The 13,424-nt window shown below is 47.2% G+C and overlaps 1 protein-coding gene across 1 annotated transcript; it reads right to left on the bottom strand.

Moving 5' to 3' along the window:
- Positions 1–1,391: 1,391 nt before the first annotated feature.
- LOC118236602 (protein phosphatase 1 regulatory subunit 14B-like) lies at positions 1,392–12,705 on the bottom strand. The gene is made up of 4 exons (XM_035435095.1): positions 11,725–12,705; positions 2,967–3,050; positions 2,817–2,849; positions 1,392–1,666 (listed from the first exon to the last, which is right to left on the bottom strand). The coding sequence occupies exons 1-4, from the start codon at positions 11,920–11,922 to the stop codon at positions 1,583–1,585; spliced, it is 399 nt and encodes a 132-aa protein (XP_035290986.1). The 5' UTR covers positions 11,923–12,705; the 3' UTR covers positions 1,392–1,582.
- Positions 12,706–13,424: the final 719 nt, after the last annotated feature.

Consider the following 13,424-nt stretch of genomic DNA (forward strand, 5'->3'; position numbering starts at 1 on the left):
CCCAGCACTCTCCAGGACCAGGGTTTGGGGACCCCAGCACTCTCCAGGATCAGGGTTTGGGGACCCCAGCACTCTCCAGGATCAGGGTTTGGGGACCCCAGCACTCTCCAGGACCAGGGTTTGGGGACCCCAGCGGACCCTATGGCTCTCCAGGACCAGGGTTTGGAATTCCTGTACTACACTATCAAACTGCAAGTGCTGGAGTACTGAAGTTCTGGAGTAGCAATGGTAGGATTATAAAAGGCCTCTTCCTTCCCGTCATCGTCTGATCTGTGTGTGTGTGTGTGTGTGTGGCACTGTGTCCTCAGACTACATACTCACTACTTACTTTGTGTACTCGGTGTGTATTCACTACATACTCACTGTGTGGTCAATGCTTACTCACTATATACTCAGTTTACTCCCAATGCACTCGTTAATCACAGTTTTCTGTGTACTTAGTGCTTTCTCACCACGTACTTAGTGTGCACTCACTGCCTACTATGTACTCAGTATGTACTCAGTGTTAACTCACTATCTATTCACTAGAGCTACTCAGCACTGTGTACCCCCTACATACACAGCATTCTCTGCTAGTATGTACTACTGATTACTCACTATGGCTACTTAGTCCTGTGTGCGTACTCACTGTGTACTCTCTGTCTACTCACTCCTATGTACTCAGTTTACTCTTTACGTACTCACTATGGCTACTCAGTCCTGTGTACTCACTACGTACTCACTGTGTACTCACATCTTACTATACACTCACTGTGTACTCACTATGGCTACTCAGTCATGTGTACTCAGTACGTACTCGCTGTGTAAATGCTGTGGCTGCACAGTGCGGAATGGTACTCAAACAACACGTCCGTCACACTGAAGAGTCCCCTGAAGAGGAGGTCTGAACGCTGGGGTCCCCCCCCCCCCCCCCCCCCGCCCCCTCAGCACCATGCAGGGATTGTGGGATTGCACATTTTGCAGAAGGGATGGGGTTAAGGGGTGAGGAGTTGGGGTTACGCGATTAAGGGTTCAGGGTTTAGTGTTAAGAGGTTGGTGTTTAAGGGGTCGATGGTTCAGCGGTTTTGGGTCAGAGGTTAAGGAGGCCAGGTTTACAGGGTAAGGACTGCATTGGTCCAGGGATCAGGGGTTACCTGGTCAGGGGTTATTCAATCAGGGATTACAAGGGCCGGGTTGTATGGGGTCAGGGGTTATGGCATTGGGGTTGGCAGTTAAGAGGTAGGGGTTCAGGGGTCAGAGATTAAGGGTTAAGGTCTACTTTGGGGGGAGTTGGGGTTAAGGGTCAGATTCAGGGGTCAGGGATTAAGTGGTGAGCTCTATCTTCTTTGGGGGGGGAGTGTTTGGGTTAAGGGTCAGATTCAGGGGTCAGGGATTAAGGAGTGAGCTCTATCTTCTTTGGGGGGAGTGTTTGGGTTAAGGGTCAGATTCAGGGGTCAGGGATTAAGGAGTGAGCTCTATCTTCTTTGGGGAGTGTTCGGGTTTTTGGGGGCAGAGATTCAGGGGTCGGGGATTAAGGGATGAGCTCTATCTTCTTTGGGGGGGGGGGTGTTTGGGTTTAGGGGGCAGATTCAGGGGTCAGAGATTAAGGGGTGAGGTCTATCTTCTTTGGAGGGGTGTTGAGTTTCTGCATGCCTCGCACCTTCTCCAGCAGCGCAGCCACAAAATCCTGCAGGAAACAGGAAGTGAGCAACCAAGAGGGAGGAGGGCAGGATACATTTTCACTGTTACGCGGTTTGTGTGTGTGTGTGTGTGTGCGTGCGTGTGCGTGAGAGAGAGTGTAAGTGTATGTTTGTGCTTGTGCGCGCAGTGTGAGTGTGTATGTGTGTGAGTGTGAGAGAGAGTGTAAGTGCATGTTTGTGCTTGTGCGCGCGGTGTGAGTGTGTGTATGTGTGTGAGTGTGAGAGAGAGTGTAAGTGCATGTTTGTGCTTGTGCGCGTGGTGTGAGTGTGTGTATGTGTGTGAGTGTGAGTGTCTGCCATATTACCCTAATGTGATGTGATGTCTTATTGCTTCCCCCTAATTAGGCCAGGTGGGAGCACCTGTTATTTATCTGTACCTTGAATGCTGATCTGCGTTCCATAGAGGGAAATGCAAATTTTATTCCTTTTAAACAGTGAAAGTGAATTTATCCAATTAACTGCATAAGAACTAGAAGGGAAGCGTGGTCATGTGGTTCCATTCAATTCTGTTCAATTCAATTCTTCTGCATGTGGCACCACTACAAGATGGCGAAAAAGAGCCAGTTTGAGAAGGCGGTTTCCCTTCTAGTTCTTATGTAGTTCAGTGGAATTATCCATAAAGTGGACAAGTTTCTCAAAGCATTTTATCATCCAGAAATTGTACAATTTTGCTGAAGTATTTTATGTCAAGACCAAAAAACAATTTTGGGTGAATGCTGAATTTTTCACTTCATTTTCTCTGAAAAACATGGAGCACTGAACTTTGACGACGGCAGCGGACTTCAAAATACTAAATAAAATATGTCCTGTTTCTGTTTCCACATCCTTAGCCTTCAGAATTTTCCCGTTAAAACGAGCAAGCCATTTATGGCATGGAATGCAGGGGTAGGGGGGGCATAGTTAACTATGGATTGAGTCTGATTCTCCAGGGGAGGTTGTGTGTATGCAGGTTTGACCCGGTTGTGCGGAACAAAACCCTCACTGTTGTTGATGTGGGCCCACGTGTGTCAGAGAGCGCAGGTTTGTGAATGCAAACGTGGACGCTAAGTCCGAGGCGCTTTAGGTACAGACTCTCCTCTGTGTGAGCAGAATCGCTCCTTAAGAGGATGAATAACGGCAGCACGTTTCTGCACTTACATCCGTGGGCTTGTAGCAGTCCACCAGCAGGTCCTGCAGGCCAAAGGAAACACAGGGTGAGAAATATGCAGTCATGTGATGTGCTGGAACTCGTAAACTCCTCAGGCGATATATCAATCCCACAATGCCCCTCTCCGCGTGGTGCCGTACCTTCACCCTGATGGCTCGCTCCTTGTCGCTGGGCATGTCCAAGAGCTCATCCACATCGATCTCCAGCTCTGGAATGGCCTCCTCCTGAAGCAGGTGCACACACACACACACACACACACACACACACACACACACAGCAGGCAGGGGGAGAAGGAGGGAGGGTGATTTTAGCAAAACTGAGGAGTGTAGGTGTAGACCTTTCACAGCTGGCTGGCCCTCCCAGCAGTGCTGTCGCCATGACGACACTTCCTCCGTTAAACTCGCTAAGTGATTCACCGCGGGACACAAAGTTCCTTTCCCTGAAAACTTAATTCCTGAAAACGTCTTAATTCCAGGAACTAAGACGACCGCCAGCAGGGTCGCCATCTGATGCATAAAACATGATGACTTCCTGTTTCCTCTTTTCCAGAAAACATTTAATTACTTATTGTGGTTTTTATGTTTCCATTTCGCTCGGTAAGTGAAGCTCTGCATTTTTCAATCCATTGCTCAGCATTTTCTCTGTGCATTTTTAAGCTGGTGCTGGAGCCTGTCCCAGCAAGCATTAATGCACCCATGCAGGTATACACCCTAAACAGGTCGCCAGTCCATCGCAGGGCACACACACCACTCACTCACACACTTGTATCTAGGGGCAATTCAGAGTCTCTAATTGACTTAGCCTGCATGTCTTTGGACTATGGGAGGAAACTGGAGTACCCGGAGGAAACCCACGCAGATACGAGGAGAACATGCAAACTCCACACAGAAAGGGCCCAGGCGGGGATTCAAACCCACTGCCTTCTTGCTGTGAGGTGAACGTGCTACCCACTGCGCCACCCTGCCGCCCTGCCGCCCTGCTGTGCCTTTTTACAGTTAATTCAGTTTCATTCAGCTCATTTCATTCAGTCGCTGAATCGGCACACACAGCTGCCTCAGTCGCTTTACATAAAACTCCTTAACTTTTTGTCTCGCCAGCTGTCCTCTCTCTCTCTCCCTCCCTCTCCCCCTCTCTCTCTCTCTCTCTACCTCTTCCTCCCTGTTGTTGGTAAGGGCCCGGGGTTTATTGGGGGTATTGGCTGAACATAGTTCTAATCTCACTCTCTATGGAGCCACTACCTCCCCCCTCCTCTTCTCTTATTTTTTTTTTTGCTCTCTTCTGCTCTCCCCCTTTCTCTCCCTCGTTTCCTCCCTCTGTTCCTCTCCATAACAGGATGGGCAGGACCCCCTCTTTGTGTCTCTAAACAGACAGCGCTACACACTCTCTCTTCCTGCATCGCGTTCACTGACCCCAAAACAGCTGGAGCAGAACTGATATCACATACAATCAGGGATGGGTTTTCCTCTAGATTTCCTCCATATAGATCCTAAAGCAAACGGTAAACCGATAAATTCTTTAAAATAAAGAACTGACGAGAAAGCAAATAACGACATAAAAGATCTTTTTTTTCTATGTAGGCAAAGAAATTGAAGAATTTTATTGTTTAATTTCATTGTTTAAATTATACTTCATACTTAAATTTTATAATGCTTCTCATTTGGTATTTTGACCGAGTTTAACGTTAGCTAGCTTGCTAACGGTACCTAGTTTATTTATGTGAAGTTGTGTTGCACCGAAATGAGGCACCAAAATCAGTTCTTGTGGGTATGGCATGCATTGGTGCCTGTTGGTTATCCTGTGAGTGGCCACTTCCTGTTGCGATCGATAATGCATGGCGCATGGCGCATGTCGCATGCCGCATGGTGCCGGGCAGGGGTCGTCCCGGCCGCAGAGGGCGCGGGGGTGCAGTTGCCATGGCTGCAGGCCGCAGCTCTGGCGCAGATTAATTGGCACAGAAACAATCAGACTCATTTACAGATGAGTGATTAGAATTAAAGAGCCACAGTTCAGCCTTCTGTCTCATACCGTCCTGCTTTCCTCTCTCTCTCTCTCCCTGCTTCTTTCCCTCCTTTCCTCCCTATCTGTCTTCTTCTTTCCCTCTCTCCCTTTCTCGTGTCCTCCCTCCTTCCCTATCTGCCTCATTCTCTCTCCCTGCTTTCCTCCCTGCCTCCCTCTCTCCCTCCCTCTCTCTCTCCCTCTTTCCCTCCCTCTCTGCCTCCCTCTGTCCCTCCCTCTGCCTCCTTCTCTCTCCCTGCTTCCCTCCCTCTCTCCCTCCCTCTCTCTTTCTCCCTCTCTCCCTCCCTTTCTCTCTCTCTCTCTCCCCCCCTCCCCCTCTTTCCCTCTCTCTCTCCCTCCGTCTCTCTCCTTTCTCCCCTCCAGAGTGTGGCTTCCCAGACCAGCTGTCACTGCACCTGTGTCCACAGATATGCATGCGCACGTGTGTGTGTGTGTGTGTGTGTGTGTGTGTGTGTGTGTGAGTGTGAGTGTATAGGACCATGTGCTAGGAGAGACAAAAGAAAGAGGTAAGGAGGAAAGCAGAGAGGGGCACCAATCACACATCCTTTATCTCAGTACTGAGGTCTCCGACTAATCACACATCCTTTATCTCAGTACTGAGGTCTCCGACTAATCTCAAATCCTTTATCTCAGTACTGAGGTCTCCGACTAATCACACATCCTTTATCTCAGTACTGAGGTCTCCGACTAATCTCAAATCCTTTATCTCAGTACTGAGGTCTCCGACTAATCTCAAATCCTTTATCTCAGTACTGAGATCTCCGACTAATCTCAAATCCTTTATCTCAGTACTGAGGTCTCCGACTAATCACACATCCTTTATCTCAGTACTGAGGTCTCCGACTAATCTCAAATCCTTTATCTCAGTACTGAGATCTCCGACTAATCTCAAATCCTTTATCTCAGTACTGAGGTCTCCGACTAATCACACATCCTTTATCTCAGTACTGAGGTCTCCGACTAATCTCAAATCCATTATCTCAGTACTGAGGTCTCCGACTAATCTCAAATCCTTTATCTTGCTGCGGATTGCTGGGTCAATGCATATTCAAAACACGATGTTCTTTTTTTTTTTCTTAAAAAGTCACAAAAAACCCCATGAGCAGATTGGATGTGGGGGTGGGACACAGGTAGGGGTGGGTTACAAGGCCACGTGAGCAGATGAAGGCGAGGGTGAGAATGAGTCACGGGGGGGCAGTTTGAATAACAGACCCCCCGCTGATGAAATGTGCTTTTCGGCACTGTTGTGCTGTTGCAGCTGTACTGTGGAATCCAATAGCAGCAGGTTAGCGTGTCTTATTACGCTGTTTGTGTGTTAGCGAGAGAAACATCGCCCCTTCAAAAAACACGGCCAAGTGTTTGTGTGAAGAGCCGATTTAGAGGATCAGCTGACGAGAAGGCTGTTTTAGGATGATTTCTGAATATGCTTTTGGTCACATCTGCCCAGCGTAGAGACTCCTGATTTACTTGCTGAATCTGAGACAGAATCAGGAGTCTCTACACTGGGCTGAGTCAGGAGTCTCTACACTGGGCTGAATCAGGAGTCTCTACACTGGGCTGAGTCAGGAGTCTCTACACTGGGCTGAGTCAGGAGTCTCTACACTGGGCTGAATCAGGAGTCTCTACACTGGGCTGAATCAGGAGTCTCTACACTGGGCTGAATCAGGAGTCTCTACACTGGGCTGAATCAGGAGTCTCTACACTGGGCTGAATCAGGAGTCTCTACACTGGGCTGAATCAGGAGTCTCTACACTGGGCAGAATCTACACTCTACCTTTTATCCAGACCAGCAGAGGGGGGGCAGGGGGGGGCTTGGGGGGGTGCTCGTTAAGCTGACTCGTTAAGGTGCCTCGTTAAGACGGAAGCTTTTGTTAAATTCTGGGCGTAAACGGCTTTGTGAGCGAGGCTGAGGCTTTGGCTTGTGGAGGGGGTGAGGGGGTGAGGGGGTGTGGGGGTGAGGGGGTGTGTGTGTGTGTGTGTGTGCATGTGTGGTCCCAGCCTCCCCCCCCCCCCCCCCATTTTGTGCCCTCACTCTGCCCCTCATCTACTACAGCACCTGAGCCTGAACTTCCATCGCATAATTTAAACCCTCCCAGATTGAATGTGAAGTCTGCCCATCGGAAAACCTCAGAGCTATTTTTCATTCTCACCTAAATGCTGAGCCTCATATTAAAAAGGTAGTGCAATCTTGCCACCATAAGCTCAGGACCGTAGCTAAGATTCTGCCCTGTTTATCTTTTTCTGACAAGGAGAAGACGATACATGCTTTTGTCTTGTCTTTATTAGATTACTGCAAATCTCTCTACGCCAGGCTGAAGTAATCATGCTCTGTCTCGGCTCCAGCTTGTTCAAAATTCAGCCGCAAGATTTTATTTAAGAGCAGAAAAAAGGGCACATATCACCCCAATCCTTGCCAAACTCCACCGCCTTCCTGTTATTTTTAGAAGTGATGTAAAAAATGTATTATTTACTTTTAACGCTTTGCCTGGCCGAGCACCTTCCTATATTTCTGAGCCTTCAGTGCCGTACCCTGGTGGAGATTCCTGCTGGAATTCGGTGATGGTCTATCCAGCCATCAACCATCTTGTTGCCAGGTTGATCATACCAGCTGGACCAGCTTAGAACCAGATTGGAACCCAGTGGAATGTCCACCCGGGTACAGTTCTAGGAGACTGCTCAGGCCCTCACACAGTGATCTTCTTACTGTCCCGTGCTCCAGACTAAAAACTACAGGTGATAGATCCTTCTCTGTGAGGCTCCAAAGCTCTAGAGTTCACTCCCTGTTAGAAAGGCAGGTGACAGTTTTAAGTCACATTTAAAAACACATTTTTTAGATTGCCCTTTGGGTGAATTATGTTTTCATTTTATGTTATAATCAGTTTATCTTATTGAATATATCAATATTCTCTTACCCTTTTCAATGCCATGTATGTTTTGTAGGTCTAATTATACCTTAATGTGTTATTTTAGTTTTTATTTTATCCTATTTTTCTATTGTTTTCTAAGTGCTTTGAACGGCATGTTCTGAAAAGTGCTATACGAATGAAGTTGTTATTATTATTAAGTCATTGTTGGTCTCGGTGATGTCACAATGGACACTTCCTTTTGTTGGGCCTACAGAATTCCACATATGAAGCAGAAGTAGGGTGGGCGGAGCTACCGAGAAAGATCACCATGGAAACGTGAGTACTGAACAAAGCAGTAGTTTAGTCTATGTAGGTATGTCTCTTTTGGACATGCACGATTTTCAGAGTGCACAAACCATAGTGTAGCATAGATTAATGAGTAGTCTTGGGTTCCACAGCTTTTAATTAGGAAACCATTTAAACAAACTAACCCTTTACCTGTCTAAAGCCATTTTCCCATGCATTCCAGTGTGGCTTGGCTGTGGGATTCAGCTCTGTTCCAGCTAAGTGGCCACAGCAGTTTCACACCAGACTTGAGCACGAGTGAGTGCGGTGTCTCATCACTAGAGGAAGACGCACTCCTGTGGACGTTCAGAGGCCTTGAAAGCAAGACCTTCGTTCCGGAGGAAAACCTCCCACCAGCTTGTCTGCAGGGTTAGTGGCCAGCAGCAGCAGCAAGGATGTCCTCTGCAGAAGAGCAATGTTTTTGGGGTGTGGGGGTGTGAGGTGGAGTTTGGGGGGTTCAGGGTCTGCTGTTGCTCTGCTACTGTGCTGTAAGCAGCCCAGACGTGTCCCTGTTGAAACTCCTTTTCGGGGTCACCAGTGTGCTCCAGAGACTTCACCATTATGAACCCCTATAATCAGGAGCAGCAACAATCAACTGCCAATCCAGGATCTGATGTTGCTTGGCTATCTGCAGCAACATGCTACAGTTACTTCAAATCTGTCAATCAGTTACTAGATTAAACACTACATCCTTGTTTTGCGTTCTCTTTCCAAATAGGAATCATCTTTACTGACTGAGCTGCTCTATAGGGCCCAGCCTGTGCTTGTGGTCTGTAGCTGCCCTGAATTACTTTCAATACTCAAAGATTTTCTCCCTGATCCATATCAGGGGTGTGACAAACTATTTTTAGCAGGAAAGGGCTAAGAGGCAACCATGGGGTGTTGTGTTAGAGCCGTTTGCCAGCGAGGGGACTTCCTGTGAGCTCGGCCGAGTGCTCTGGATGAGAGACACGTGGTGACATCACTTCCTGCGCAGAAGGATTCAGACCTCGCATAATGGCTGCATTACGCCGGGCTTATTTTAGCCTGTCTCTGCATTCAGCCTGAGCTCGCCGGGAGAGCAGAGGAGGCGCCAGGACCTGTGCCACTGCTGCGGCTCGCAGCCACACACAAGCCTACCAACAACCTGGGTGCTATGGCAGCAAACAGCCACTAGGGGACACAGCTACTCAAATAAAATGCTTAATAATCAACACTGTCACAATCATTCAGTCGCAAATACACATAAAGTAACTGTGCTGGCAAATCAATATAATGCAACCATGCTGAAGTATTTCAGTAAAACACATACAAGCGTTTGATTTCCCTTAAGAATCCGAATAACATACATTTTTAATTCAATTTTAATCATTTTAAAGTTTGAGGTTTTCTTTTGTTCTTTTTTGCTTTGTTTTGTTTAGATAAGCAAAGTGAGCTACTGAAGAGCCTTTGGGTTTGTTCTGTGTAGGTTAACACAAAGCAGAGGCGGAGGGGAGCTGGAGGGAGCTGTGCTCAGACACCAGGCGCTGTTTTATGCAGAGAAGCGGCTCTGCCAGGCGGGTCATGAGGTTCAGACCCTCAGCGAGTTGAAGCTCGGGCTTGACGCAGTGCTGGATGCTGTCCAGTCCGTCTGCTGTCAGGTGAAGTAGCCTGTCGGCGAATGGCAGGTCTGAATGGCCTCAATGGCTCGTTTCCATCAGCAAACACCCTTAATGCAGAATGTCTGCCCCACGTGAGGACCGGATTCGGGGGCAGGGAGGACAGTAACGGAATCCGGGTAACCTTGCTCTCCCCCTGGTCACCAATCCTGAATCCCCACCCCGGCAATCCTGAATCCCCACCCCGGCAATCCTGAATCCCCACCCCGGCAATCCCAGTTTCCATCTTAAATGGTTCCGGCTGACCACTCTTATGACTCTTTTCTTTCTCAGGTTAAATTGCCAGGGCGTCATTCAGCAGATCACCTGGAGACTTCTGGAACAGAAGCCCCAATCCTTCCTAAGGGGTGAGGGATAAGGGCGAATATGGTAACCAAGGGGAACAAACAGAATTACATTTTTCGACCTCAGAGTGCACCAGGCATGATGCCCCGGAACCCTGCCTGTGCCCCCCCAAAGCACCCCCCCCCCCCCCCCCCCCCAAAGCTGCATCAGCCCTGCCCAAATGTGGGACACACCCTTGAGAAGCATAGCCATATTCCACGCTGTTTGATGTGGGTGCTCATGAAAAGTTGCATGTAAATGCATTGCCCCTCACAATTAGGTAACTGTATGGCAATAGCGACCCAGATTCAGTGAGTTATCCTCCAAGCGCACGATATTAAAGTGCTGAAATACGCCTCTTTCATGCACCCCGTATAGGTGCATAGATGCGAGTTAGTATTAAAAGTACAACGTGCCCCAAAATGGACAGGAAGTAAGCATCTGTTCCCTCTTTAATCACTTCTCCGATCAAAGTTCATTCAGAGCAGGCTTTAATGGTTTTTTCACCAAAAAAGGAGGAACTTATTGTTGATATTAACAATTAACAATGCAGGGAAGAATGAGCGTGAGGTATGTTTATACAAGCTGAGATTCTCCTTCCTGTTTTTCTGTCATTAAAGCGTATGTGCGTGTGTGTGTGAGAGTGTGTGTTGCAAGAGCAGACCAGTACTGGAAAAAAAGGAGCGAGGAATCGCTAAGGTAGAAAGATGATGTCAGTGCTATAATGGTGCTCCACCGAGAGCGCGAGCCAAGAAAACGCCTTGCCCACGTGTTCTTTTGTCACAGTGCAGCTGGTCCGCGGCTCCCTGCGTTTTGCTGGTCTCGGCTCCCGCGCTGCAATCTCAGGTCTATTTTACATGGCGTTTAAGACACCGCCGTAGTCCAATAAATCAAGGCACACTCAATCTGGCGTTTAACATTTCTTACATCTAACGTTTGGAAACGTGGAATTAATCTTCGAGACGGAACATAAAACGTATAAACGTAAATACACTCCCGTTGCCTGCATCTGACGTGACCTTTATATAGTTATAAAACTATGATTTAAAAAGGCTGTCGATATGAGCCATACAATGGTCCCAGCCTTTTATTTCCCACAAAGAATCTTGAATTGTCTTGTAAGACCCTCAGTTAATCTTTCCGATTAGACAATTCATTTTAACGGCACGACTGTGTGACGATCCTTCGCTCCTATTTTTAATATTTCAGCACCGATCTAAACAGAAATATCTGACATCTGCGGCCACAGGCTCGCGGCAGTACATCTGTCATCCCAAGTGTTCCGCTGCACAGTAGCAAATGTCGAAGTCCAGCGCAACGCAAGGAACTCTCACACAGCTGCCCCTCTGGCCTGCAAACGCAGGCTACTGGCATGGCCCAAATCAAGTATGCACAGACGACTACGTGAAATAGATATTTGTCGAGCTACATCACTACATTATTAGCATGTTGCAACACCGGACCCATGGTCATTTTATGTGCAGGCGATTTTAGACAATACTAATATGTTGGGAGGGGCAGGTGCCATTCAATGAAATATCTATAGCTGTTAGCAAGATGATACCCACTAGTGGCATGGATTATAGTGAATTGTACATGCAATTGTACATTATTATGTACATATTACAAAACGTAATTATGCATTCTTCATAATATCCCGTGAGAAATGCAGCATATTAATACAAACTGAATCCACAAAAAGAACAGCATCACCGTGTCACCTGCCATACCTCGCAGTCGTACAGATCCGTCAGTTGATCTATGATCCACTCCTCCAGGTTCAGTCTCTTCCTCAGCTCCTTGCGGTCGTATTTAACGGTCACGCGGCCCTGCTTCCGAACTGGAACGTCGGAATCGTCGGTTCCGGATGGTGTTTGAAAATACACCCGAGGTTGCGGGTTTGCTTCGGCGCTGGTCACCGTCGCCATGGTCCCACGGCGTCCTCAGCGAGCGTTCAGCGTCTTCACAGAACCCGGGTGTGAATATGGACGCACTTTGTCTTATTCTATGTTGTTGCTTATTTTTATTATATATATTTTTTGTTATTTGGTGCTGCTGCTCTTATACCAGCTGCTCACAGTAGGCTGTAACAAAGAAATTCGCTATTGTTCCCGTCTTGCGAAATAAAACATTTGGCACATCTGAGAAATTGCAAATTTGTAAGTATACAAAACGTGTAAAACAAAGCTCCTGAATATTGAAAAAAGTGGTGTATTACAATTGTTTAAAAATTATGCGTAGAAAAAATGTCCCAGAATAAATCAAATCGCGACTGTCATTCTTCAGATAGTCTTATACTGTTACAGGAAGTCACCGCCGTTTTATTTGCAAACGTATCCCTTTCGTTTAGTAGCGTCTAAAAACTATTGGAAATGGTTTCATTCTGCAGCTGTTTGGCACTGAGTGATTGAATAAATTAACTACTAACATTTACAAAGTATAAAATGATCCCTGCATAAATTGAATATAAATATTCTGTGCATCATAACTCACAAATTTATTTATAACGCTAATTGTCCCTTGTCCCGTCTTTTTTTAAAAATCTTTCTTCGTTCCTTCCTCTCTCTTCCTCGCGTCGCTCGCGCAGAATGTCAGATAATGCGGCCCCCTCCTCCGTCTGTCACATTCATTTCCCGTCTAAAGCGCATGCGCGCACTTAAAGCCGTCGCTCCAACATTGATTGTGTGTTAGGAATAGTTTTCCATGGTCCGACTTATAACGGCTGGCTGCGCCTACAGTACGACTTCAAGTGTGAACACGTCTTCTCTCCAAGTTTGGCCTTCTACGGTAATCCACCAGAGGACGAATGACATTCATTTGTGACCGTGCGTACTCTGGGAAAATGAATTATTCAATAACTGTCTGCGTCTGGAATTCACAGTCTGGTAAACATTGATATATCTCAATCTCTGGCTTTCTGTGCACTGCACATACAGTATGTTTATCTGTGTTCTGTAGTTTTTTCTTTAGAGTGCTACCTTTTTATGATAAACCAGACCACACATTAAAACTCACCTGCAGAAACACACGCATGCATGCACACACACACACCCGTGCAAACATACAAATACATGGACACACACACATTCACCCGCACACACACACAGCTACATGGACACACACACACTCACCTGCACCCCAACATTTCAGAGAAGAGCAGACACAGGTCTGCACCCCATCATTTCAGAGAAGGCCCTACCCTTGTCTCTCTGCCCCATGAATGAAAGGGTGCATTTACGGGGCAAACTCAAGTCCAAAAACAGACACACTTCCTGTCGTGTGCAGTTGCATCAGTGTTGGAAACCACAGTGTCTCTGATGAAAACGGGCATCGTTTTGTGCACAGAGGCGTTCTTGTCCAGGCACTCGGCATAAATTACCAGACATGGCCGCCCACAGTTCAGTACATGCTGATGGAATTTCAGTGCGGG

Source organism: Anguilla anguilla, chromosome 9 (assembly GCF_013347855.1).
Source record: "Anguilla anguilla isolate fAngAng1 chromosome 9, fAngAng1.pri, whole genome shotgun sequence".
NCBI lineage: Eukaryota > Metazoa > Chordata > Actinopteri > Anguilliformes > Anguillidae > Anguilla > Anguilla anguilla.